The sequence below is a fragment of the Medicago truncatula genome, chromosome 6 (assembly GCF_003473485.1).
Source record: "Medicago truncatula cultivar Jemalong A17 chromosome 6, MtrunA17r5.0-ANR, whole genome shotgun sequence".
Taxonomy (NCBI): Eukaryota; Viridiplantae; Streptophyta; class Magnoliopsida; order Fabales; family Fabaceae; genus Medicago; species Medicago truncatula.
Window position 1 is genome coordinate 1,533,329 of NC_053047.1, and position 25,425 is coordinate 1,558,753.

At 31.6% G+C, this 25,425-nt stretch overlaps 2 protein-coding genes across 2 annotated transcripts; both read left to right on the plus strand.

Moving 5' to 3' along the window:
• Nucleotides 1-250: 250 nt before the first annotated feature.
• On the plus strand, nt 251-1,921 carry LOC112422659 (uncharacterized). The gene is made up of 3 exons (XM_039835307.1): nt 251-321; nt 1,138-1,279; nt 1,340-1,921. The coding sequence occupies exons 1-3, from the start codon at nt 251-253 to the stop codon at nt 1,919-1,921; spliced, it is 795 nt and encodes a 264-aa protein (XP_039691241.1).
• Nucleotides 1,922-17,858: 15,937 nt separating this feature from the next.
• LOC25495178 (deoxynucleoside triphosphate triphosphohydrolase SAMHD1 homolog) lies at nt 17,859-25,306 on the plus strand. Its single transcript, XM_013595357.3, has 19 exons — nt 17,859-18,073; nt 18,204-18,241; nt 18,358-18,380; nt 20,644-20,750; nt 20,843-20,894; nt 20,983-21,067; nt 21,230-21,320; nt 21,769-21,807; nt 21,944-22,011; nt 22,100-22,162; nt 23,182-23,237; nt 23,326-23,399; nt 23,505-23,597; nt 23,696-23,797; nt 23,900-23,980; nt 24,083-24,174; nt 24,297-24,312; nt 24,708-24,818; nt 24,914-25,306. Exons 1-19 carry the CDS (start codon nt 17,963-17,965, stop codon nt 25,019-25,021), a joined length of 1,410 nt encoding a protein of 469 aa, XP_013450811.1. The 5' UTR covers nt 17,859-17,962; the 3' UTR covers nt 25,022-25,306.
• The last annotated feature ends 119 nt before the right edge of the window (nt 25,307-25,425 follow it).

Genomic DNA, 25,425 nt, shown 5'->3' on the forward strand with positions numbered 1-25,425 from the left:
AGAGAATATTTGAGAAAAGAACAGTTTATATTACTTGTTGGAAAAGGAGAAGGTAAGGAATATAAGAAAGCAACTTTTAGTTATATTAAAGACAGAGTGTGGCAAAAGATTAGTTCGTGGAGTAGCAAATGTTTGTCGAAAGCTGGTAGGGAGGTGATGATTAAATCTGTGCTGCAAGCGATTCCATCTTATGTCATGAGTATTTTCTTATTGCCTTCAAACCTTATTGATTCTATTGAGAAAATTATCAATGGCTTCTGGTGGGGAAATGGAGGTAGTAGTAGCAGAGGCATTCACTGGCTTTCTTGGGATAAGCTCACGGTTCATAAGACAAAAGGAGGGATGGGTTTTAGAGACTTAACAACTTTTAATTTGGCGATGTTAGGCAAGCAGGGATGGAAATTTCAAACTCAACCTGAGTGTTTGGTTAAAAAAAAATTAAGGCTCGATATTTCCCTCGTAAAGATTACATTTATGTGAAATTAGGCCATAATCCTAGTTTCGTTTGGCGAAGTATTTTCAGTGCGAGGAGGATTGTCCGCTCAGGAGCTAGATGGAAAATTGGAAATGGTATAAACATCCCAATTTTTGAGGCGCCGTGGTTAAGTCATGGGGGATGTATCTCATGTGTTGGACAATCAAGTGATGTCATTCAACACTCAAGAGTAATTAATTCTCTGATTGATCATAATGACAGTACTTGGAACTATCCTTTGATTAGTGATTATTTTGATCAAAATGTGGTGCAGGATATCCTCAGAACTCCTATTTTTAGGCAGGTGGAGGAAGACCAATTAATTTGGAGATTAGAGAAGAATGGACAATATTCAGTTAAAAGTGCGTATCGCTTGTGTATGGAAAATATAGCAAACAATTCACTCTTATACTGGACAGGAAATTGGGGTAGTATTTGGAAGCTTAAAGTACCGCCGAAAGTGAAGAATTTATTATGGAGAATTTGTCAGGGCTGCCTGCCGACGCGAGCAAGATTGTTGGACAAAGGGGTGAACTGTACTTCGTTATGTGCTATGTCTGACGAAAGTTATGAAGACACGAGTCGTGTTTTTCGACTGCCCGAGGGCGAGAATTGTGTGGAAACAGAGTTTGTTATTGAGCAAAGTGATTTCTGTTATGCAGAAAAGCAGTACCACAGCTGAAATTATTTTCACTCTTACAAGAGATGCCACAAGGCCAAGCAGAACAAATTGCAACTTTATTGTGGAGTGTTTGGAAAAGCCGTAATTTACGTGTTTGGGAGAATGTTACGGACACTGGGCAGGTTATTGTTGAGCGCGCGAAGTAATTGCTGCAGAACTGGAATTTCGCAAATTGTAAGAAGCAAATAAGTGGGGATGCTGGAGCTGCAGATGCACCACATACTACTGCTGTCATGACAGATTTTGCAGCTCTTGTCATGACAGATTCTGCAGCAACAGTAGCACTGCCAGTTCAATGCAAATGGCTGAAACCGCACCAAGGAAGGTTAAAATGCAATGTCGATGCATCATTTTCGGAAGCATTGAATTGTGTTGGTTTTGGGCTGTGTATTAGAGATGAATACAGGAATTTTATCAAAGCTAAAACATTGTGGTCGATTCCCGTTTGCTCTTCGGATGTAGGCGAAGCATTGGGTCTTTACCATGCTATTCAATGGGTGCGAGAATTACAACTTTCGAATGTAGATTTTGAGTTGGATGCCAAGAAAGTTGTGGATTATTTCAATAAGGGCGGGAATGATATATCCGAGTTTGGAGCTATAATGGATGAATGTAGGAAGAATTGCAATGATTGTTTTGAAAATTCTAAGGTGGAGTTTAGTCGGAGACAAGCGAATGTGGTCGCTCATACTCTTGCTCGAGAGGTCATTTCCCTAGCTAGTCCCCATATTTTTGATGATGTACCTCTTTGTATCTCGACTTGATTTTTAATGAAAAGCTATAAGCTATTTTCTCTCAAAAAAAAAAAGTTTGGTTTGGTATCAAAATGGATTTGTCTAATGCATGATTATAATCTTATTCTGAATCATTTCCTTGTTACCAATGAGATAGTTTTGTATGATCACAAGACCTAATATATTATGATTAGGCACTTTTCCTTAAAATGTTAAATCAATTTTGTTTTAATTATTAAAAGAAGTAGTACTTCAATGTGTGTGCGCCAAACATTATAGATTTAGTCTTGTGATCATATATTTATTCAGTTTTGAAGAAATGACATCAACATCCAGAAAACGTAAAGATGAAGAAATGACAACATCAGTCATGCTGGGAAGAATAACTCGTTCAACGGATAGATTACTTCGTTCATCGAAAACTCCACATTCCAAGCTTTTCGCGTTACAAGATCAGTCGCATAGTAAGAAGAAGATGTAGAAGTTATGTGGTTGAAGCTGAATTCTCTAAGAAGGTTGCAGAATCTTCTACTTACCAAAGATATGAAACAATTATCGCTCAACATTAGTAAATATTATACGAAACATCAAACAATTTTTATTATAACAACATGCTATAAATTTTCGATCATATAATAATACCAACATGCTTGCACGCACACTCGCATGCTCACTCGCACACATTTTATTCAATGACTGTAAAAAAGTGAATGAAAAAATGAACAATTTTTTTCACTATTGACGGATTCAATATAACTAATTATTATTTGGGGCCATAAATTTTCTTATAAAAATATACATTGATGTCAAAGTGATAAAATGCTCACATTCATCAAACAAAAATTTCAAAATTATATCATTATATTTCCGAAAATAAAAAACACGTCAACATTTACAAACTATTATTGTTTTTTATTTACATTGTATTTTGTTTTTTTAATTTATTTTGAAAACTATTAAAGCACACTACAAATATATTTTTCTATATTATATGATCAAACATTCATTCATCAATTTATCTCACACTTCCCCCACAAAAAATATCAAATTTATCACACACTTGTGAATTTGATTCTTCACAAAAAAAAAATTATTGAATAATTTTTAGTGGATAATACTCCTAAAAATCTTCCATCTCACCAAAATAATGAGAAAGAAAAATGGATTTGGGTTCTTGACCCACCCGTCTGATAGATTCTAGGCAATTTGTTTTTAAGCAAAGAAAATATATTAAATAAACAAAAAGTTGGAGGACATTAACCTGACTAGCAACCACGTATACATCTGTAACCAAAAAAAAAAAAAAAAAACCACGTATACATCATCCCTAAACGGGTATTACAACGAGTAGTAACAAAATATGGTAAAAACATACTAGACCGAAATCCAGTTGAATGAAACCATATGCATAGAGAGGATAAACACCAGAAGCACAACCCAGTGAACCCAACGGAGGAACGAAATCAGGATTGCAAAAGAAATTAGTGTGTAACACAAACCGGGATTATAACTGAAATTAATCGTCATACAGTAACGGTTTTCCAACCCCACAACTCGTACCTACTACAAACTATTTTTTTAAAAACCAAAAATAAATATTAACTAAAACAAAAACATCTTAAAGCACAAGATTATTGCACAACTCACACGATATACTATCTCCGTCTCTATATCTAAGCACGTTATATATTGACTAAATTTTTTTTCTAAATATAATCCCCTTTTCAAATTACTAGATGTATTTTTTTTTCTCTCGGTTGTGTCCGAGATTTGAACACCGAACCTTGCATATCCTTGCATATATTATACATTGTCCTAACCAACTGAGCTAAGCTCACGAGGACATGGAAAGTCAAATTTAATACACATATAAACAATTGATAATTTGGTAATATTAACATACAAAATAAACATATTAATTGCACTAACAACTTTCTTAAAAAATATGAAAAATACAAAAGAAATGTACTTATATACAAGGACGGATAGAGTAATATACATGAGTACCTACAAACGATACATATATCTTTTGACCCGTATCTGTTCATCTAAATCTATAAAAGAACCATTTTCTCATGGAGTATGTTAAAAGAAAAAACCATTTTACTAATTTTAGATTTGAGGAATTTAATAATTTTAGATTTGAGGAATTTTAATATATAATACACCTGATTACGACGTAAACTTCATCAATGAATTAGTCACAAACCAATAAATTATTTAAGCATTAAACCTTGCACGTTTAAATCAATCGAAATTTATAAGCAAAGGAGGATACAGTGAGCACGATAGAACGAGTTGAGATCCTCTTCGTTTTTTTAACTTATCCATTTCGATAACAACATAAAAAATTTTGAAAATAATTAATCATAGTGGAATTCATTTAATAATAAAACTCATCACATATTTATTGTGTCTATTTCGTTCATAATTACAATCTCCATTTATTTTTATAAATAGAGATGATCTCAACTCCCAATAAAACTACCTCAACAATTGCACCAAAAAAATAAAACTACCTCAACAATTAATTATGACATCTTCATGCAAATTCGCAGTCTTGCTCCATCCGCCAAAAACCATGCAATTGTGAGATCTCTTATAAACTTTTTTTTATTTTTAAAGGAATCTCTTATAACCTTATGTGCATCGATGATACACATTAAACATATCATAGATTTACATATTTATTTTGAACTCTTTTTAGCTTTAAAACGAAATTTAAATATTGGCATTTTAGTGCGTTTAGAGAGAATAGATAAAATTAATAAAAAAAAATTCATAAGTTCTCTAAATTGAAACTAATTTTATATGATGTATGTTAGACACTAAATAAATATGAGTATTTTGTCAGTTAAAAATCAAACATTGGTTTGTTACATTGTGAGAATATATCCTCTTTTGCTATAATCCATTTCATTAGTGGGCGACCTTTTAAATATATATATATATATATATATATGTGTGTGTGTGTGTGTGTGTGTGTGTGTGTGTCTATGTGTGAACGCGCGCGCTCGTGTTCGTGTTGGAAAAGACCTTTATGTAAAAAAAAAAAATTGAAACCATTGCTCCATTTGTACTATATATGCCGCTTAGACATTGTACCCAATTTTGGGTTAAGATCCTATCAATTTGGCAAAATAAATGGAGTTTGCAATTTGGAGAGAGATGGATAAAAAAAATAGATGGTGGATCCCACCGTCATTAATTATATTTTACTTTTTTTAGTAGTGTTGTGTTGGCTTAATTAAAATTGAAATATATATCACTTACCTTCAAAAGGATCAACAATAACATTTTGATCACTTTGCAGGCTAACCAAACAGCAAAAGATCATGCATATAAAGACAGTTGAAGGATACATGGTATACAAGGACAGAGGGCAGGGCCGGTCCAATGTATTTTTAAGTCTAAAGCGAAATTTAGATAGAGACCTTTCAAATGCGTCTAGCGAAAATAAGACAAAATTAACAAAAGAAAAAATCATAAGTTTCCTCAATTGAAAGTAATTCTATATGATGTATGTTAGACACTAAGCAAATGAGTATTTTGTCACTTAAAAATCAAATATTGGTTTGTCACATTGTGAGAATATATCCTCTTTTGCTATAATCTATTTCATTAGTGGGCGACCTTTTAAATATATATGTGTGTGTGTGCGCGCGCGTGTGTTCTTGTTGGAAAAGACCTTTATGTAAAAAAAAAAATTGGAAACCATTGCTCCATTTGTACTATATATGCCGCTTAGACATTGTATCCAATTTCGGGTTAAGATCCTATCCATTTGGCAAAATAAATGGAGTTTGCAATTTGGAGAGAGATGGATACAAAAAATAGATGGTGGATCCCACCATCATTAATTATATTTTACTTTTTTTTTAAATTTTATGTGTATTTATCTTTTCAAATGAAAGAAATAAGAGGATCTTAACTCCAACTTCTTTCCATTTGTACATAAAAAATTACCTTAGCAATCCCTTTCTCCATTTTTTTCCCTGACTAAATTTTCCTCCTTCCATGGAATGAATGACACAGGAATATTTATAAGAGCAATGATGGATGAGGTTTGGTGAAATTCCACAAGAGCTATGGACTCTTATACTTACCTAGAAAATTTATATGCTTTCTTCTATCCTTTTCCATTAATTGTTACAATTTCCCCTAATAACCATATAAATTTTATGGCATCCTATCCTATATTATTTAATTCTGCTAAGTTTCCATAAATTTTAAACAGGGAGCTTGGCAAAAATTACTCAAGAGGCTCTCTACCTTCAGCCATTGGAATACTGACTCGTATAAGTTACATGTAAGTTCTTAATATTTTTTCTATTTAATGTTAGGAAAAATCATTTTATTATAATCTTATATATATTTATTCTATTTAGGTCATTTGGAATCAATGCTTTATCAGAGGAACTTCCAGAAGAGTTAGGAAATCTTACTCAACTACTCGCATTGTACGTTATTCACTTGCCTCTTTTATTTTTTTTATATTAGTGGTTTTTTTAAGCCATATGAGTCACCTCGTCAATCCGAATAAAATATAGGACTTCAGTCTTAAAATTTCAGGTCAAATTTAGGGTTTAACCGACTATCCATTAAGGTTAGCCAATATGGACCACAATTATTCCATCTGACCCGCATAACTATTTTTTTTAAATAAAATAGTAATATTTATGAAGTAGAAAGACTTTGCTTTTCTATAGCCGAACAAATATTTCGTTTGATGAAATTAATTACAATAAAGTTCAATGCATAAATATTAAATACTACTCGTTATTTAATGGATATGGACTCAAATTTAATGGTATATGTGCATGTTTAAAATAATTGTCGTTTATATACCAATGCAACATTTATTATTTTTTCACTAATATATTTTTATTTATTGAATTTCATCTCACTGAATCACTCCACTAACTACATTAATATTTTAGTAAATGATACCAAAAAAAGTATTTAAAAAATTAAACAATTTATGAATGTTTCTTAAAAAACGATTAATAATTGTATTGTCTTTTATGTTTTATTTTCTTCTTATAATAAGTATGGAATGGAATTATAAAATAGAGGGGAGAGAGATACACTGAGGTGATGTGGAAAATGGTGTTGTCAATGAAAGTGCAATCACAGTTTATGGAAGGCATCACAGTTTTAACAGTGATATCAATTGGCTCTAAAGCTGTCCCGCTACAAATATTTTCGCTGATGGTTCACTTTATCTTATCAGCTGATAATCTCCATTTTGAGAATATCGAGTTGAGAGCTCTTGTTGTATAGGGTTCATATTTAGAAAGATTAGTAGTGTTGTGTTGGCTTAATTAAAATTGAAATATATATCACTTACCTTCAAAAGGATCAACAATAACATTTTGATCACTTTGCAGGCTAACCAAATAGCAAAAGATCATGCATATAAAGACAGTTGAAGGATACATGGTATACAAGGACAGAGGGCAGGGCCGGTCCAATGTATTTTTAAGTCTAAAGCGAAATTTAGATAGAGACCTTTCAAATGCGTCTAGAGAAAATAAGACAAAATTAACAAAAGAAAAAATCATAAGTTTCCTCAATTGAAAGTAATTCTATATGATGTATGTTAGACACTAAGCAAATGAGTATTTTGTCACTTAAAAATCAAACATTGGTTTGTCACATTGTGAGAATATATCCTCTTTCGCTCTAATCCATTTCATTAGTGGGCGACCTTTTAAATATATATATATATGTGTGTGTGTGCGCGCCCGCGCGCGCGTGTGTTCTTGTTGAAAAAGACCTTTATGTAAAAAAAAAATTGGAAACCATTACTCCATTTGTACTATATATGCCGCTTAGACATTGTATCCAATTTCGGGTTAAGATCCTATCCATTTGGCAAAATAAATGGAGTTTGCAATTTGGAGAGAGATGGATACAAAAAATAGATGGTGGATCCCACCATCATTAATTATATTTTACTTTTTTTAAAATTTTATGTGTATTTATCTTTTCAAATGAAAGAAATGAGAGGATCTTAACTCCAACTTCTTTCCATTTGTACATAAAAAATTACCTTAGCAATCCCTTTCTCCATTTTTTTCCCTGACTAAATTTTCCTCCTTCCATGAAATGAATGACACAGGAATATTTATAAAAGCAATGATGGATGTGGTTTGGTGAAATTCCACAAGAGCTATGGACTCTTACTTACCTAGAAAATTTGTATGCTTTCTTCTATCATTTTCCATTAATTGTTACAATTTCCCCTAATAACCATATAAATTTTATGGCATCCTATCCTATATTATTTAATTCTGCTAAGTTTCCATAAATTTTAAACAGGGAGCTTGGCAAAAATTACTCAAGAGGCTCTCTACCTTCAACCATTGGAATACTGACTCGTATAAGTTACATGTAAGTTCTTAATATTTTTTCTATTTAATGTTAGGAAAAATCACTTTATTATAATCTTATATATATTTATTCTATTTAGGTCATTTGGAATCAATGCTTTATCAGAGGAACTTCCAGAAGAGTTAGGAAATCTTACTCAACTACTCGCATTGTACGTTATTCACTTGGCTCTTTTATTTTTTTTATATTAGTGGTTTTTTTAAGCCATATGAGTCACCTCGTCAATCCGAATAAAATATAGGACTTCATCTTAAAATTTCAGGTCAAATTTAGGGTTTAACCCACTATCCATTAAGGTTAGCCAATATGGACCACAATTATCCCATCTGACCCGCATAACTATTTTTTTTATAAATAAAATAGTAATATTTATAAAGTAGAAAGACTTTGCTTTTCTATAGCCGAACAAATATTTCGTTTGATGAAATTAATTACAATAAAGTTCAATGCATAAATATTAAATACTACTCGTTATTTAATGGATATGGACTCAAATTTAATGGTATATGTGCATGTTTAAAATAATTGTCGTTTATATACCAATGCAACATTTATTATTTTTTCACTAATATATTTTTATTTATTGAATTTCATCTCACTGAATCACTCCACTAACTACAGTAATATTTTAGTAAATGATACCAAAAAAAGTATTTAAAAAATTAAACAATTTATGAATGTTTCTTAAAAAAACGATTAATAATTGTATTGTCTTTTATGTTTTATTTTCTTCTTATAATAAGTATGGAATGGAATTATAAAATAGAGGGGAGAGAGATACACTGAGGTGATGTGGAAAATGGTGTTGTCAATGAAAGTGCAATCACAGTTTATGGAAGGCATCACGGTTTTAACAGTGATATCAATTGGCTCTAAAGCTGTCCCGCTACAAATATTTTCGCTGATGGTTCACTTTATCTTATCAGCTGATAATCTCCATTTTGAGAATATCGAGTTGAGAGCTCTTGTTGTATAGGGTTCATATTTAGAAAGATTAGTAGTGTTGTGTTGGCTTAATTAAAATTGAAATATATATCACTTACCTTCAAAAGGATCAACAATAACATTTTGATCACTTTGCAGGCTAACCAAATAGCAAAAGATCATGCATATAAAGACAGTTGAAGGATACATGGTATACAAGGACAGAGGGCAGGGCCGGTCCAATGTATTTTTAAGTCTAAAGCGAAATTTAGATAGAGACCTTTCAAATGCGTCTAGAGAAAATAAGACAAAATTAACAAAAGAAAAAATCATAAGTTTCCTCAATTGAAAGTAATTCTATATGATGTATGTTAGACACTAAGCAAATGAGTATTTTGTCACTTAAAAATCAAACATTGGTTTGTCACATTGTGAGAATATATCCTCTTTCGCTCTAATCCATTTCATTAGTGGGCGACCTTTTAAATATATATATATGTGTGTGTGTGTGCGCCCGCGCGCGCGTGTGTTCTTGTTGAAAAAGACCTTTATGTAAAAAAAAAATTGGAAACCATTACTCCATTTGTACTATATATGCCGCTTAGACATTGTATCCAATTTCGGGTTAAGATCCTATCCATTTGGCAAAATAAATGGAGTTTGCAATTTGGAGAGAGATGGATACAAAAAATAGATGGTGGATCCCACCATCATTAATTATATTTTACTTTTTTTAAAATTTTATGTGTATTTATCTTTTCAAATGAAAGAAATGAGAGGATCTTAACTCCAACTTCTTTCCATTTGTACATAAAAAATTACCTTAGCAATCCCTTTCTCCATTTTTTTCCCTGACTAAATTTTCCTCCTTCCATGAAATGAATGACACAGGAATATTTATAAAAGCAATGATGGATGTGGTTTGGTGAAATTCCACAAGAGCTATGGACTCTTACTTACCTAGAAAATTTGTATGCTTTCTTCTATCATTTTCCATTAATTGTTACAATTTCCCCTAATAACCATATAAATTTTATGGCATCCTATCCTATATTATTTAATTCTGCTAAGTTTCCATAAATTTTAAACAGGGAGCTTGGCAAAAATTACTCAAGAGGCTCTCTACCTTCAACCATTGGAATACTGACTCGTATAAGTTACATGTAAGTTCTTAATATTTTTTCTATTTAATGTTAGGAAAAATCACTTTATTATAATCTTATATATATTTATTCTATTTAGGTCATTTGGAATCAATGCTTTATCAGAGGAACTTCCAGAAGAGTTAGGAAATCTTACTCAACTACTCGCATTGTACGTTATTCACTTGGCTCTTTTATTTTTTTTATATTAGTGGTTTTTTTAAGCCATATGAGTCACCTCGTCAATCCGAATAAAATATAGGACTTCATCTTAAAATTTCAGGTCAAATTTAGGGTTTAACCCACTATCCATTAAGGTTAGCCAATATGGACCACAATTATCCCATCTGACCCGCATAACTATTTTTTTTATAAATAAAATAGTAATATTTATAAAGTAGAAAGACTTTGCTTTTCTATAGCCGAACAAATATTTCGTTTGATGAAATTAATTACAATAAAGTTCAATGCATAAATATTAAATACTACTCGTTATTTAATGGATATGGACTCAAATTTAATGGTATATGTGCATGTTTAAAATAATTGTCGTTTATATACCAATGCAACATTTATTATTTTTTCACTAATATATTTTTATTTATTGAATTTCATCTCACTGAATCACTCCACTAACTACAGTAATATTTTAGTAAATGATACCAAAAAAAGTATTTAAAAAATTAAACAATTTATGAATGTTTCTTAAAAAAACGATTAATAATTGTATTGTCTTTTATGTTTTATTTTCTTCTTATAATAAGTATGGAATGGAATTATAAAATAGAGGGGAGAGAGATACACTGAGGTGATGTGGAAAATGGTGTTGTCAATGAAAGTGCAATCACAGTTTATGGAAGGTGTAACACCCCGTTACCCAAAAGTAAATAAATAACAATAATCATCAGAGTATTTCACCAAACGGGTATGCTACACGTCATTTCAAAATTCTTAAATAGAAAATAAAACTATTTAATCAAACCACTTGATAAAATATGAAAACATAGCAGCGGAATAGTTTTCAATCCAACAACATCCTACGGCATTAAAGGCCTTAGCATAATTCATCAACATTGTTCAAAGACAATAAAAGGCTCCACACCACAAGTTCCAAAATTTGATACATTGAAAGGAAAAGCAACAATAACAATAAAGATAAATCCCATCCCACGTATCAGAGCCCTAGACACGACTTTGAGCCACCACCAACTACTCAGGGTCACCTGCAAGTTACCCATAGGAAGGGCAACGTTTTCAAGCAGAAGGGGTGAGATTCACAACAATAAATATAGATATTAAAAATCATCAATTGAATCTAACACCCTAAGCAACAACACATTATCTTGTAGACATATATAGGTATAAGCCACAAGCAACAACAACATCAACAACACACCATAATCACAATGAGTATAGTATATATATATATATATATATATATATATATATCACATATTCAACACCAGAACCATTTTATCAGATAACAACTGAATAACCACTAAGACTCATGCAAATGACATGACCACTGCTAAGACACCATCTTAGACTTCTTAAATGAAATGCAATAATGCATGTGGTACCAATCAGGACCGAGGCCCTCACCGCTTTTGAATGGTTAAAGCATTCATCAGGACCGAAGCCCTCACCGCTGTTGAGCAACTAGTACTCCAGGACCGAAGCCCTCACCGCTGTTTTATGCATATGCAATGGACCTACTTGTGTATATCTACATACAACTGACCATGCAATGCAACTCCATGTGACTCAACTTAAACAACATGTATGATTCGATACTTTGCATACATTTCATTCATCATCAGCAATCATCAATCCAGCAATCAAAACAACCACAATAATGCATAATTACATGAAACTATGCTCAACACAACAACATTAAGGTACTACCATTCAAGCACGAAATTCAACATTCAGGAACTGAGTAGCTCGCCTCGCGAGCACATCTGCTCGCCATGGCGAGTTCACAAAAACACTAGCTCGCCATGGCGAGTTCAAGGCGAACTCGAGGCGAGTGAAAATTAGGTGTTCTCGGGAAAAATGTTATTTTCTCACTCAAACTCCAATTCTAAGCTCCCTATTCATCTTTTTAACCTAAAACTTTCACCATTCATCATTAATATCCTCTAGGTACCTTAAACCATTCCCAAAACATCTTATAACACCTTTTCAAAAATCAAGTTTTATCCAGGCTTACTCGCCATGGCGAGTTGGACTGCTCGCGAGGCGAGCTATGAAGTTGCTCACTCGCCATGGCGAGCACAGCTACTCGCGAGGCGAGCGATGAACTTCTGTACGGGCAGAAAACTGGTTTTACCCAAAAATCCCATTTTTCTTCCAATCACTCCCCAAATCAGTTTACAGATGCAAATTAACTTTCTGTGTGCAACTAGAACCTATTTCTAACATCAAATTCATGCTTACAACTTCAAAAATTACAATTTCATCATAAACCCAAAATCTCCAATTTTTACCAAAACCTGTTAAACTCAAAATCAGACTTTAAATTCTATACTATTGAAGTAAACCTCACCCTTACCTTAGAAATTGAAGAAGAAATGCACAGCAAAGATCAACTCTTGGTTCTCCTCTCTTGTTCCTGGTTTCTCCCCAAAACTGATGTTTTCACGTAAAACTGGTTTTCTAACTTCTCCCTTTTTCTTAACTTCTATTATTAACTCCCTTTAATTACGCTTAACTCCCCTTAATTCTATTAATTAAAATAAAACCCCAAGACTCCAATTAATTCTATTTCTCACATTATTCTAAATAATATCAAAATAAATCATTAATAAAATATAACACACCACATAATCAACAATAATTATTTAAAATCATATATATATATATATATATATATATATATATATATATATAAAGACTTTAAATCGACCAATAATAATTAAATAAAATTGGGGCGTTACAGAAGGCATCACGGTTTTAACAGTGATATCAATTGGCTCTAAAGCTGTCCCGCTACAAATATTTTCGCTGATGGTCCACTTTATCTTATCAGCTGATAATCTCCATTTTGAGAATATCGAGTTGAGAGCTCTTGTTGTATAGGGTTCATATTTAGAAAGATTAGTAGTGTTGTGTTGGCTTAATTAAAATTGAAATATATATCACTTACCTTCAAAAGGATCAACAATAACATTTTGATCACTTTGCAGGCTAACCAAATAGCAAAAGATCATGCATATAAAGACAGTTGAAGGATACATGGTATACAAGGACAGAGGGCAGGGCCGGTCCAATGTATTTTTAAGTCTAAAGCGAAATTTAGATAGAGACCTTTCAAATGCGTCTAGAGAAAATAAGACAAAATTAACAAAAGAAAAAATCATAAGTTTCCTCAATTGAAAGTAATTCTATATGATGTATGTTAGACACTAAACAAATGAGTATTTTGTCAGCTAGAAATCAAATTTTGGTTTGTCACAAGGTGAGAGTATATCCTCTTTCGCTCTAATCAACTCTGTTAGTGAGCGACCATTTTAATATATATATATATATATATATATATATATATATATGTGTGTGCGCGCGGTGAAAATAATATTTAATATAGACATTATTTATTAATTGTTAGAGATCATAAAATAACAAAATAATATTGAAATGATACAAATATAAATTAATTTTTTACTTTTACAAATTTTAATCACACATTACTTGTCTTAATATATTTAGAACAACCGTCATCGAATTCGATTGATAGGAGTCTTAAGGTAAAAGGAATCTAAGGTTCAAATAACCAATAAAATACCTAACATTAAAATCGAACTTATAACATAAACTATAACTCTTTATTTGCATACCACTTAAACTTCGAGTGAACATGTTTTCGAAATTTGACGTACAAAAATATTTTCAAACATAAAAATATTTTCTGGTTTTAGGGCTAATGTGTGCTTTCTTGGTCTTTATGAGTTGTTTTTCTGGTTTTAATTTGCTTTTCCTTTCGCAATATTTGGACAAGCGCGCACATTCGTTATAATTTCGCAAAATAATTTGGACAAACACTTAATCCTTATATAAATATAAATAAAAAACACTTCTGCCATTTAAAATATAACATGGAACGCATATTTTTCGTTTATTAGTATATAATAGGCTTAATAGGTCTATTTTTTTTAAGGAAGCTTAATAGGTTTATTGGTTTTCTAATTAATTTTCAATTTTCATTTGGTCTTATACTCCATCCATCCCTATATTTAAGCACACTTTGCCTCTAATAAAAGGGTGCTTAGATATAAGGATGGAGAGAGTATATCGTAAAATCAACATTTTAGTCTCTTATGTTTGTCTCCGTTATTCAAATACATCACACTGACCATTATTTTTAACTTCAAATATCTATGGTGGACCAACCCCTAAAAAATAGTCTAGTCATTTTTATAGTCTAAAATGTATGTATAGAGAATAAAAACAAAATCTTAAGTTCCTTTGAACTTAACTAAGTTGACAAGGATTTTTACATAATATATGTATGCAAGGTTCGTTCGAATCCTGAATAAAAAAAATCCTAACTAATATTAGGACGAAGAACATATTAAATTTTTTTTTTAATAAAATTGTGTTTGTGTGTTTTTATTGTAACATTAAAATATAATGTGAAATATTTTAACAAACCCAAAAATTATGTAACCACAAAGTAGAGTAATTGAAAATAAATGTAGAGTTGTTAACATACATTAGAATGTAATAGTAGAAATAAATTTGATTGAATTGCGTCCTCCCATTTGTCCACCATCTTTAGGGGACATTTGACATAACGTGGACGCATGATGATGAGTATGGTATATTCCCATTGACTTGGAATAGTAATAATTTACTTTACGTAAACGTGTCATCAAGAGAAACATACACGACTACTTCATCAATCATAATCAACCCAACTCTCTCTCTTTTAAATCCAAAAATTATATCAAAAATGTTAATTAGGGTTTGTAGGGTATTGTATTCTAGTGAGTAGAGTTTACACAATTTAAGTATGGAGAAGTGGGTGTTGGGGGTTTAAATTTTGATATCTTGATATATTATGCAATGTCTCTATCAATTGAGTTAAGTTCATGATAATCTTCTTATAGTAGTACTCTTTAAGGATAGTAAAATGGTAAGTTTTTATGCAAATTTGTATATTCAATGTATTATAAATTGCAGCAATTAATTTTTTGAAGGAATATTAATTTTTAAATATAAAATGATTAAAGGGTATTCCAATGACACTCGTTATCAAGACTCGTATTATATTTCTTTTGTTTGTATTTTTAAAAGCAACGCTAAGTTGGATAGTCATTCGTTCAATAACAATCATATAAACGAGTTTTGGTGTGAATCTTCTTGCTTATATGCATCAACTCTTATATTTCATGTGATAATTTTAACTCATACTTGAAATATGAATATTTTTTTCTCATGTGTGAGACTCTTTACATCATTTATCCAACATTCGAAACTACTTCCACCCCCTATCAAGTCAAATCAATACTTCGATATCACTGTTTGAAATTTCAAATGGGAGTCTATTTTAAAGTGAATTAAGAGTAACCCAGGTCCAGCCCTTGGCATGTGCAAGATGCGGTGCCGAGCCTCGCAATCTTAGGAGCCTAAAAAAATAATTAATATCGCACTCAAAAGTATTAGGTATATAAAATAAAATATAAAAAATCAATAGATATCTTGGAATAGTTTATTAGTAAAAAAGAATGTACTTGAGTCATCGGTCTTGAGATTCAATCCCGAACATTTGTGTGAATTTGAACCAAATATAAAAGTTTCAGTGACATACACAACTACTAGGCCATTACAATTTAAAATGCATTTTAGAGTTATCTATGAATGTAGAAAACTACTATATATTTGGAATTTTTTCTCATCTATCTCCATTAACAAACACGTCTTTAATAAAAATAATAGCTAATTTTAATTTCGGTGGCTAATAACCATATTATACGAGTGTTATTTTCAATTTAAATAGAAGATTAATCTCTTAAAAAAAATTGTGCGCTTTTTTTATTAGAAACCTATTTTTCCTATGAGAGCTGAGCCTCCAATTTTATAAGAACGACTTTGGAGTAACCATACAGATTAAATGAGTTTAAACAACACATCTTCATAAAAATATAAAAACATTAGTTATATGTATCTTATCTTCTTAGTGATATACACCAAATCTTTCGTTCAATATATGACTTATATGTAACACACACTTTTTTGAGAGATGTAACACACACTTAACATCATCTCATTAGAAGATCCAATTAAAAAAAAATAAGACTAATGGTTTGCCCCTTTGATTTTTTAGGGGGACTTGCAACCGTTCTGTTCCAATAATTAGCAATGAATAAGACTTATATTCACATTATGAAACTAATACTATTAATATTTCTCACCTTCTTTCACTTGTAAATTTCTCAAAAAACCAAAAGGCAAAATCACCTCATTTAAGATCAATAATGTTTCAACAAATAGTCGGCCCTAATTTTATAGTGAGAGAAACTCTACATTCTCTCTAAGTTTTATTTCTCTTTCACACATGAAGGAGGGGTGATTTTAGGTCAATTTTTGACCTAGAATCACCCTCTGCATTTTTTTCTCTTTTCTTTCAATCTAAATAAGTGATTTCCACATACATCAAGTTTTTCTTGTTTTTTCGTGATTTCGTCGTCTTAGTGCGACGTTGTGTTGTTCGTCGTCTTGTGCGACATTGTTTGATTTCACATATTTTATTGTGCGGTGTTCGTTTGGTTCGTATTGAAATATCAGCTTGAGACAATCTCAACTTCAATCAATGATTTGAACGTCAACGTTGCAGATCCAGAAGCATGGGTATTCTGGTGATTTAGATTTTATCATATTATTTGTAGGCATTTTGTCGTGGAATGCTATTAACTTGGGTGACGTGGTTCGCAAATTCATCCTTTACGTTTTCAGCAATATTGATCATATTATTTTCTCTGATGTATTCTACCAATATGAATGAATGAATATCCTTTATTTTTGTTAAAAAAAAAAAGTTTCAACAAATATTTAATAGATTTATTTTATTATCAATCGAAAAATAATTTTAAATGACATCAAGTACGTACAATACTTTAATAAATACTTTTAGAACTCAAAAAGTTCAAAAAATAAAATATTAAATACAAATATAATATTTTTTATCGAAAAAAACTTCATTTTCAAAGTCATTTCTATCCACGACGGACTTGGGGACGGGGACGAGGCTGGGTACAGTAAAATGGGGGCGGGTATATTAAAACTTGCCCCCGCCCAACCCGGTTGCCATGTCTAGTCATGTGGCTAACGAGTTTTTTTTTTCTTTCGCAAAAGTGTATATTAAATTCCCAAAACTTTATTATAAAAAATATAAAATAAGAAAACCAAAAAATGTGAAAAATAAAATACCTCTAAGATTATAATTTTAAATCATTCCAACCTTATATATATATAAATATAGTTAAAAGAGAATATTAGATTATTCTTTATTCTTACAACTAGAATAAGAAGAAGAAGAAGAAGAAAGACAGAAACAGAATCTACAGATTGAGTGAACATTCAGTTCTCTCAACAAGCAACAGCAATAGCAATGGGCGCTTATCACAACGACGCCGTTTCATTGCCTCCTCGTTACGACGTCGTTTCTTCTCGTGACAAACACGTTCATGATAACGTTCATGGCAACATCTTCATCGATTCTGTAATTTTTTCATTCATTTCCAAATTTTTTCAATAGTTAGAAAGAAAGTCTTCATTTTTGTGAGACAATGTTCATTCAATTCAATTTTTTAATTTTTTTAATTTATTTTGGTGTTTTTGATTTTTTTCAGCTGAGTTTGAAGTTCATTGACACTGAACAGTTTCAAAGGCAAGATTGAAACTTTTTGTGATTCTATGAAATGGGTTGTTTTCAAAATCTTGTTTTGTTTCTTTATTGTATACTGATATGGATTTTTTTTTTTTTTTTTTGTGTATATATTGCAGGCTTCGTGAGCTGAAACAACTTGGCAAGTTTATTTATAACCATTGATTTTGTTTCTTTATTGTATACTAATATGATTTTTGTTGAATCAAATATATATGATGAACTGGTTTTGAAGCTTATATAGATTTTTTTTTTTTACTCTTATTGGTCTTAGTATTAAATTTGACCGTAAATGTTTGGGATATCTTTGTAATATTCATAAGGGTTAATAGTTCACCCTTGTAATATATCGCCCCTATAAAATTTTATAGGGGCGAAAACTGGAAATGACATATATTAGAGGGACGAAAAACACTATTAACCCTATTCATAAATCTCATACGACTATTTGAGAGCGTCCCACAAAGTCGGAGACTAATTTGATGGTTATTTATTTATTTATTTATTTTATCAAGAAGCTTTTGTGTAATTTAAATGGGTAGACGACCAAATTTGAACCTGAACCTGACTTTGTAGGCCGCGTTCAAATAGTTAGATTATCAATATTTCTTAAGGGTCACTGAATCTGTCAAATTTGACTCATTAGTTTTATGAGAATATGTTAAGGGCTAAAATATAGGACCTAATTGATAGTAAGTGGTTAAATTTAAAGACCAATTTGACAATTTAATAGAGTTCAAGACTTTTTTGAGATATTCATAATCATAGGAACCTATTTGAGGTATTCATAATCTTAGGGACATATTTGAGAGTGCTCTACAGTGTCAAAGACTAATTTCGTGGTTTACTCAAATATATGTCTGCAACTTCGTTTTGAACCACTAAATTTGTTTCTGACTTTGCAGGGAACTCTCAAATAATTCCTTGAGATTATATGCGTATTTCAAAAAGTTTTCTTACTCTGTCAAATATTAGTCCTTATAAGTTATGAGAGTCATGGACCAATTCACTGCTGATGTTAGGGACCTTTTTGAAAAACTCATAATCGCAGGAACCTCGACGAATTTAGTGGTTTACTCTTTTTTTTTTTTATATTTTTATCAAGGAGCTACTATGGAATTTAAATACACTTGTACAATTACTTATTCTTAATTATGTTTTTTTAGCATTTTTGGATTGTGATTTGCCTAATGAAATTAATAAATTTTTGCTGGTTTTTATGTGTCTGAATTGCTTTTTTTATGGTGGAGAATGGAGATAGCTCTGAAATCTGTATGATTGGAAATTTGTGTATCTTATGTAGGAACTTAGGTTATAGTGACATTAATTTATGTTCTGTTCCCTCTTATTAAGATAGTTTTAAATTTTTCTGTTGTAATCGTTGAAATCAGGTTGTTACATAATGGAATAAATAGCAGACAATTAAGTATTACACTGTAGAATGGTTATATTATGTTTTAAACTTGTTCATGACTTAATGTAAATTCTCCAAAGACGATAATCAGTATATTGAGACATAAGTGAGTCGACTGTTATTGAAGAACTTATTACTCGTTAGCATGTTCTTCTTAGTCATATATGCCTAATGAGTTTTACTTGAAGAAAATGAATTACAAGCATTTTTGTTTTACGTCAAACGGGTTTTATATTGCTTTGGTGGTCTGCTGGGTTTGGTGTTGTAGACTGTTTTGAGTCAGTTATGGGACAGTATAGGTTTGCTAGGTGTGTTTTGGCATAGGTTTGTTGCGGTTTCTGGTGCAAGGCTTTTTTAGTGCCTCTGGTTTCTGATTTTTTGTAGGTTCAGTGAAAGGAGTGTTTGGGGCATTGGTGTTTCATAGGCAACTTATTGTTAGTTAATTTTGAGGGCAACATTCCTTTGGTTTTTCCTGCTGTTGCAATATTATTGTACTTATCGGCTCTATTTTGGATAGGTCTTGTACTATATTGAGTTATTTCAATAAATTTTGCCATTTCAAAAAAATAAATGCTTTGGACTCCTCATTTGTTGGTTTTATGATTTAGATTCGACATTGAAATGTTAGATAGTATAACTTATAACTTTGCAATTTCGTGAAACTGTGATTGCTTTATAACAAGTTTAGTGTGACATGAATCCGCCACATGATGTAAAATTGTGTCTGTGTTTTTTTTAGGCAATTGTTACTACATGATGTAAAATTGTGTCCATGTGTATATGTATGTTGGGTAACTATAATTACAAGGTGGTCCCAGTTTGATTCCTCAATAAATATTGACAATATTTAATCTAATTATAACTATAGGCCATAGGGAAAATAATTGCTTCTTTGATGCAACTGAATATATCAAAGATCTTATAAAATATCTATCACTCGTATACCTCAGTGTATGATCACTCCAGTAAATCAATTTGTTTTATGTTTCAGGTTTCACACATTTGGTGTATCCAGGCGCTGTCCATTCCAGATTTGAGCATTCTCTTGGAGTGTATTGGATCGCTGGTCAATCTGTTGAAAAGCTCAACAGTTACCAAGTATACTTTTTATTTTATTTCATATTTTACCCTTATAAAGTTACAGTTAAGTTTTTCCGATGAAAGAATTACATGTGCCTGTGATCTTACAGGGCATGGAGCTTGGTATTGATAAATTTGATATTCAATCAGTGAAACTTGCTGGTATATAATTTTTCTCAAAAACTGCTTGTTATTTTGTTTCCATTAATTTTTTTAAAATTATTTTTGACACTGTCATCACTCTTGTTAGGACTTCTGCATGATGTTGGACACGGGCCATTCAGTCACTTGTTTGAACGCGAGTTTCTTCCCCGAGTTATCAGCGGTTCTCATTGGTACTCTTCTCATTTTAATTCATTTCACCTTTCTCTACATTTTTCCTTGTAATGTTATAGAAAGAAGTTTTTCTTGTGTTTCTAAGCCCCGAAAAAGTACTATGTTTTATTTGGTTATTCGTAAAGTGTTGTGTTCAATGTGTTGTATTTTGTACTTTGTAGGTCACATGAACAAATGTCGGTCAAAATGGTTGATTATATAGTTGGGGAACACCATATTGATATTGACCCTCACATGTTAAAAAGAGTCAAGGTAATGCCACTATTTGCAATTGTCTTTTACCTGTTTTATATCAAGTGTATTGAATTTCAGAATTTTACTTCTTAAGCATCATAATCATGACATTTTAGGTAAATTAGTTAATTAAATTTTCAGTACAAGAGACTAAGTTCATAGTAAAACTAGACTTTGAGATACCTTTCTTTTGAAGTTTAGAAGTATTGGACACTTTTTGAAACACAGTATGTAAAGTTTGATGACTGATGCTGATAGCCACGGTAGTTTTGTGTTCCACTGTTCTATAGAAAGTTCTCTAGTAACACGATTTTCTCAGTACGTTCCCATGTTAATGTAAATATTCTATGTTCAAATAGCTATTACTTTTGTTGGAGTTATTTTCATATATAGATATAGTTATTCATTTATTCTGCATACTAAGCATGTTGCATATTCTAATGGGTGGTTATTTGGCACTTGGCAGGAAATGATATTGGCGAGCTCCGAATTTTCTCTTCCTAGGGTAAGACTTGTAACTTTTTATATTTATACTGTCTATTCTCAAGAAATATTTGCTGGTTTATTCATATTGTAGGTATTTATTTCAAAATCTCTTTTCTCTTTTTAATACATTTGTTTTCTTGTTGTTGGTTATTTAGAGCTCAAGTGAGAAAGGATTCTTGTATGATATTGTTGCAAATGGACGAAATGGAATCGATGTTGACAAGTAAGTAACTGCATAAAGTTTAACAGTCGAATTTAAGCATTTGAGTTATGCTGTAATGTAATGATTTGCGGAAACTATTGATTCACAGATTTGATTATATTGCTCGTGACTGTCGAGCTTGTGGTCTGGGGTGCAACTTTGAATTTCAGAGGTTTCATGAATTTCTTCTAAATAACTTTTTCTTAGCAATAACTTAAAAGTATATCTTATACAGGGTGGCATTTAGGGTGGGTGAGGGAAAGAGTTTCCCACTATGGGAAAGTTTTTTCTTACCATAAGATTAAAGAGGTGCACAGATTTTAAAATGGTCTGTCCACACCATATATTTTCCTCCATCATCTTCAACCCTTGAAAATACAAATCTGCAATTCACCCACCAACCCATATCCATTTAAAATCAATCTTTTTTGTTAAGATGATTTTGGTCTAACACATTGAATGAATTTTAGAGATACCAATAATTTCGAAAATCGCCCTTTTAATACCCTTTTAACTTCCTTTTCTATTTCATAAGCAAGCATGGCCATTCCTTAAAATAAAATAAAAAAAAAAAGCATGGCCATTTTCATTTCTTATGTGTATCGTGTAAGCATGTTGTTTTCACTTCGTACTTCGTGTGTGTAACGTTGTTCTGTTTGCAACATATGGTGTGTGTACTATGTAATGTAATAGAAACAAAATGATAACCCCAAGGAAAGGAAATGTGCGGATCTAAACATCGTCGGAGAGGTGCAGATCTAAACACCGGCGACGAGAGGTGCGACGGCGACCATAACGGCAACAGATTCTTACTTTGATTCCAAAACTCCAAAAGGATGGTTTGACATGCGGTCACTAAGAAAATAGAACGATTATTAACTGAACAAATGATTTCAAATACAATGGAGAGTACTTAGCTGATTGAAAAGTCAAATAGTAAGATGTGTATATTAGAATTTCGAAAATTCCTTCTGTTCGTGGCTGATTTGCAGATTTGCATTCTTGAAGAAGATGTGGGGAAAATATATGGTGTGGACAGGTCATGGTAAAATCTGTGCACCTATTTAATCTTATGGTCAGAAAAAACTTTCTCATGGTGGGAAACTCTTTCCCTCACCCACCCTAAATGCCATCCTTATACAGAGGTTATAATACGTCTCTTCAAGATCTTAAATTCTATCATCCTTACAGGATAATGGAGACTATGCGGGTCTTGGATGACGAGATTTGTTATCGTGCAAAAGACTGTTAGTATTATGTCTCAAACTTTTATTTTAATGCTTATTCAATCGCATATTTCTAATTTTTCTTGCCTTTGCCTTTGTAATTTGCTAGATCTTACCATCCACAAGTTGTTTGCCACTCGTGCCGATCTGTATAGAACAGTTTATACGCATCCAAAAGTAAAGGTATGAAGTAGTTACTTATTCGGAAGTTAATTTCATTTGTTCGTGATGGTTCATCCATAAACGTCGTGGTTTTAATTTTTTCTAATCTCATCTTTATGTTTCCAGGCAATGGAACTTATGGTTGTTGACGCACTTGTGCAAGCAAATGATTATTTGCAGATTTCTTCTAGCATTCAAGATCCTGGTGAATACTGGAAGGTAATTATTATGGCTTCTTTCAAATAAAAAGTGTATTAAAAGAAATTTCGAATCACTCTTTTGAATCACAAAATATATGTTACTTTGAAAAAATGCAGCTGGATGACTCAATAATTAAAACCATTGAGACTTCTCCCTTGCCAGAACTGAAGGAAGCTAGAGAGTTGATCCTGCGTATTCGAAGGCGGGATCTCTATCAGGCATGTTTTTTACTGTTTATTATCTGTGATGTTTTTCTTATTTACTCAACAATTATTGTTTAGTGTTACTGAAGCTGATTAAGTTTCTGTTTCGTTTTGCAGTTTTGTAACGAGTATGCTGTTCCAAAGGATATAATGGACAATTTTAAGAAAGTCACTCCTCAGGATATCGTTTGTTCCCAGGTCCTTAATCTTTTTAATCCTTCTCATTTGCACATGTTTTTTATTCTTGCCAAGGTTCAACAAGGAACTTTATATTGTTTTTTATGCAACACCATTTGACAGAAAAATGGTGGAGTTATGTTGAAAGAGGAAGATGTAGCTGTTTGTAATGTCAAAATCGATTTGACTCGTGGAAAGCATAATCCTCTGGAAAGGTATTCAATAAAGACTAATAATAATACATGTCGACAGTGGTCCTTCAGTTTGTTTGAACTTCCTAATGTTGTATACTAATGTAATCTTTTCTTATCTCTTCTGGTGCATGTTTTGGTGGCAGCATTCACTTTTTCAAGGTACAGCAATGAACCTTTCTATCTTTTATCAAGATTTCCTATTTATAAGCTTTATATTTTATTGTTGATGGTGTTTATATTGTATTAGGCGATTTATTAGGTGATAATTTCTCGGTGCTTGCATTTTTCAGTTGTGATTGTCCTTTAATTTTATGTAACTAAGACATTTGTTTTAAATAGGCTGCAATATATAAAAATCAACGACACAGTTCATTACTAAATGCTTCTGCCTACGTGAACGATAATTTTGAGGGATTCATAAATGAGTCATGAATTAGACAATAAATTATTCAATAGAAACTACAATTTCTCGAAAACGAAACTTGAATAATTATTTTATACTTGCTACTAGTTATATTTCTTTCATTTACATATTCAATAATATATCTATTCAGGATTATGAAAGTGATGAGAAATTTACAATTCCTGACGAGCGCATAAGCCACTTGTTGCCTGCATCTTTTCAAGATATGATAGTAAGGGTGTACTCAAAAAAGCCAGAACTGGTCAGTAAAATTAAATCCAATCCAAGTTTAATCTTACTTTCTTTTTACACATTCATGCCAACATCACTGACCTTGTACTTTGGACAATCCTATAGGTGGAAAAAATTTCAGAGGCTTTTGAAAATTATCAGCTAAAAACATATGGAATCAAAGCACAGGTACATTCAACACCAGATAAGAAGAAACGCCGTTACAATTCATGAATATGAAAGCCGACTCTTAATTATGTATATGAAAACTGTCGCTTTTACCGCTACAGCTACTTTTTTGGCCTTCTTCATTTCCTTATTATAGTATAGAAGAAGTCATCATATTTTCCACAATGGAAATATAGTTTTGGATCAATAGCAGCAACTGTACTTGTTATTTCCACACCAAAAACAAATGCTACACTATATTGAAGCTGTAATTGAGCATACCATATCAATGAATCTATTACTTGTATAGCAATTGATTTTTTTTCTTCCAATGGTTAGCTTTATTTGTCAGTGGAAGTATTATTTCATTTCTTTAGTGAGAATGATGTGCTAAAAGTCTGATTAGTTATGCATCTCCAGTGTCTCTGGATTATAGTTTGCAAGTTTGATATTGATTTGAGTGAATTGAT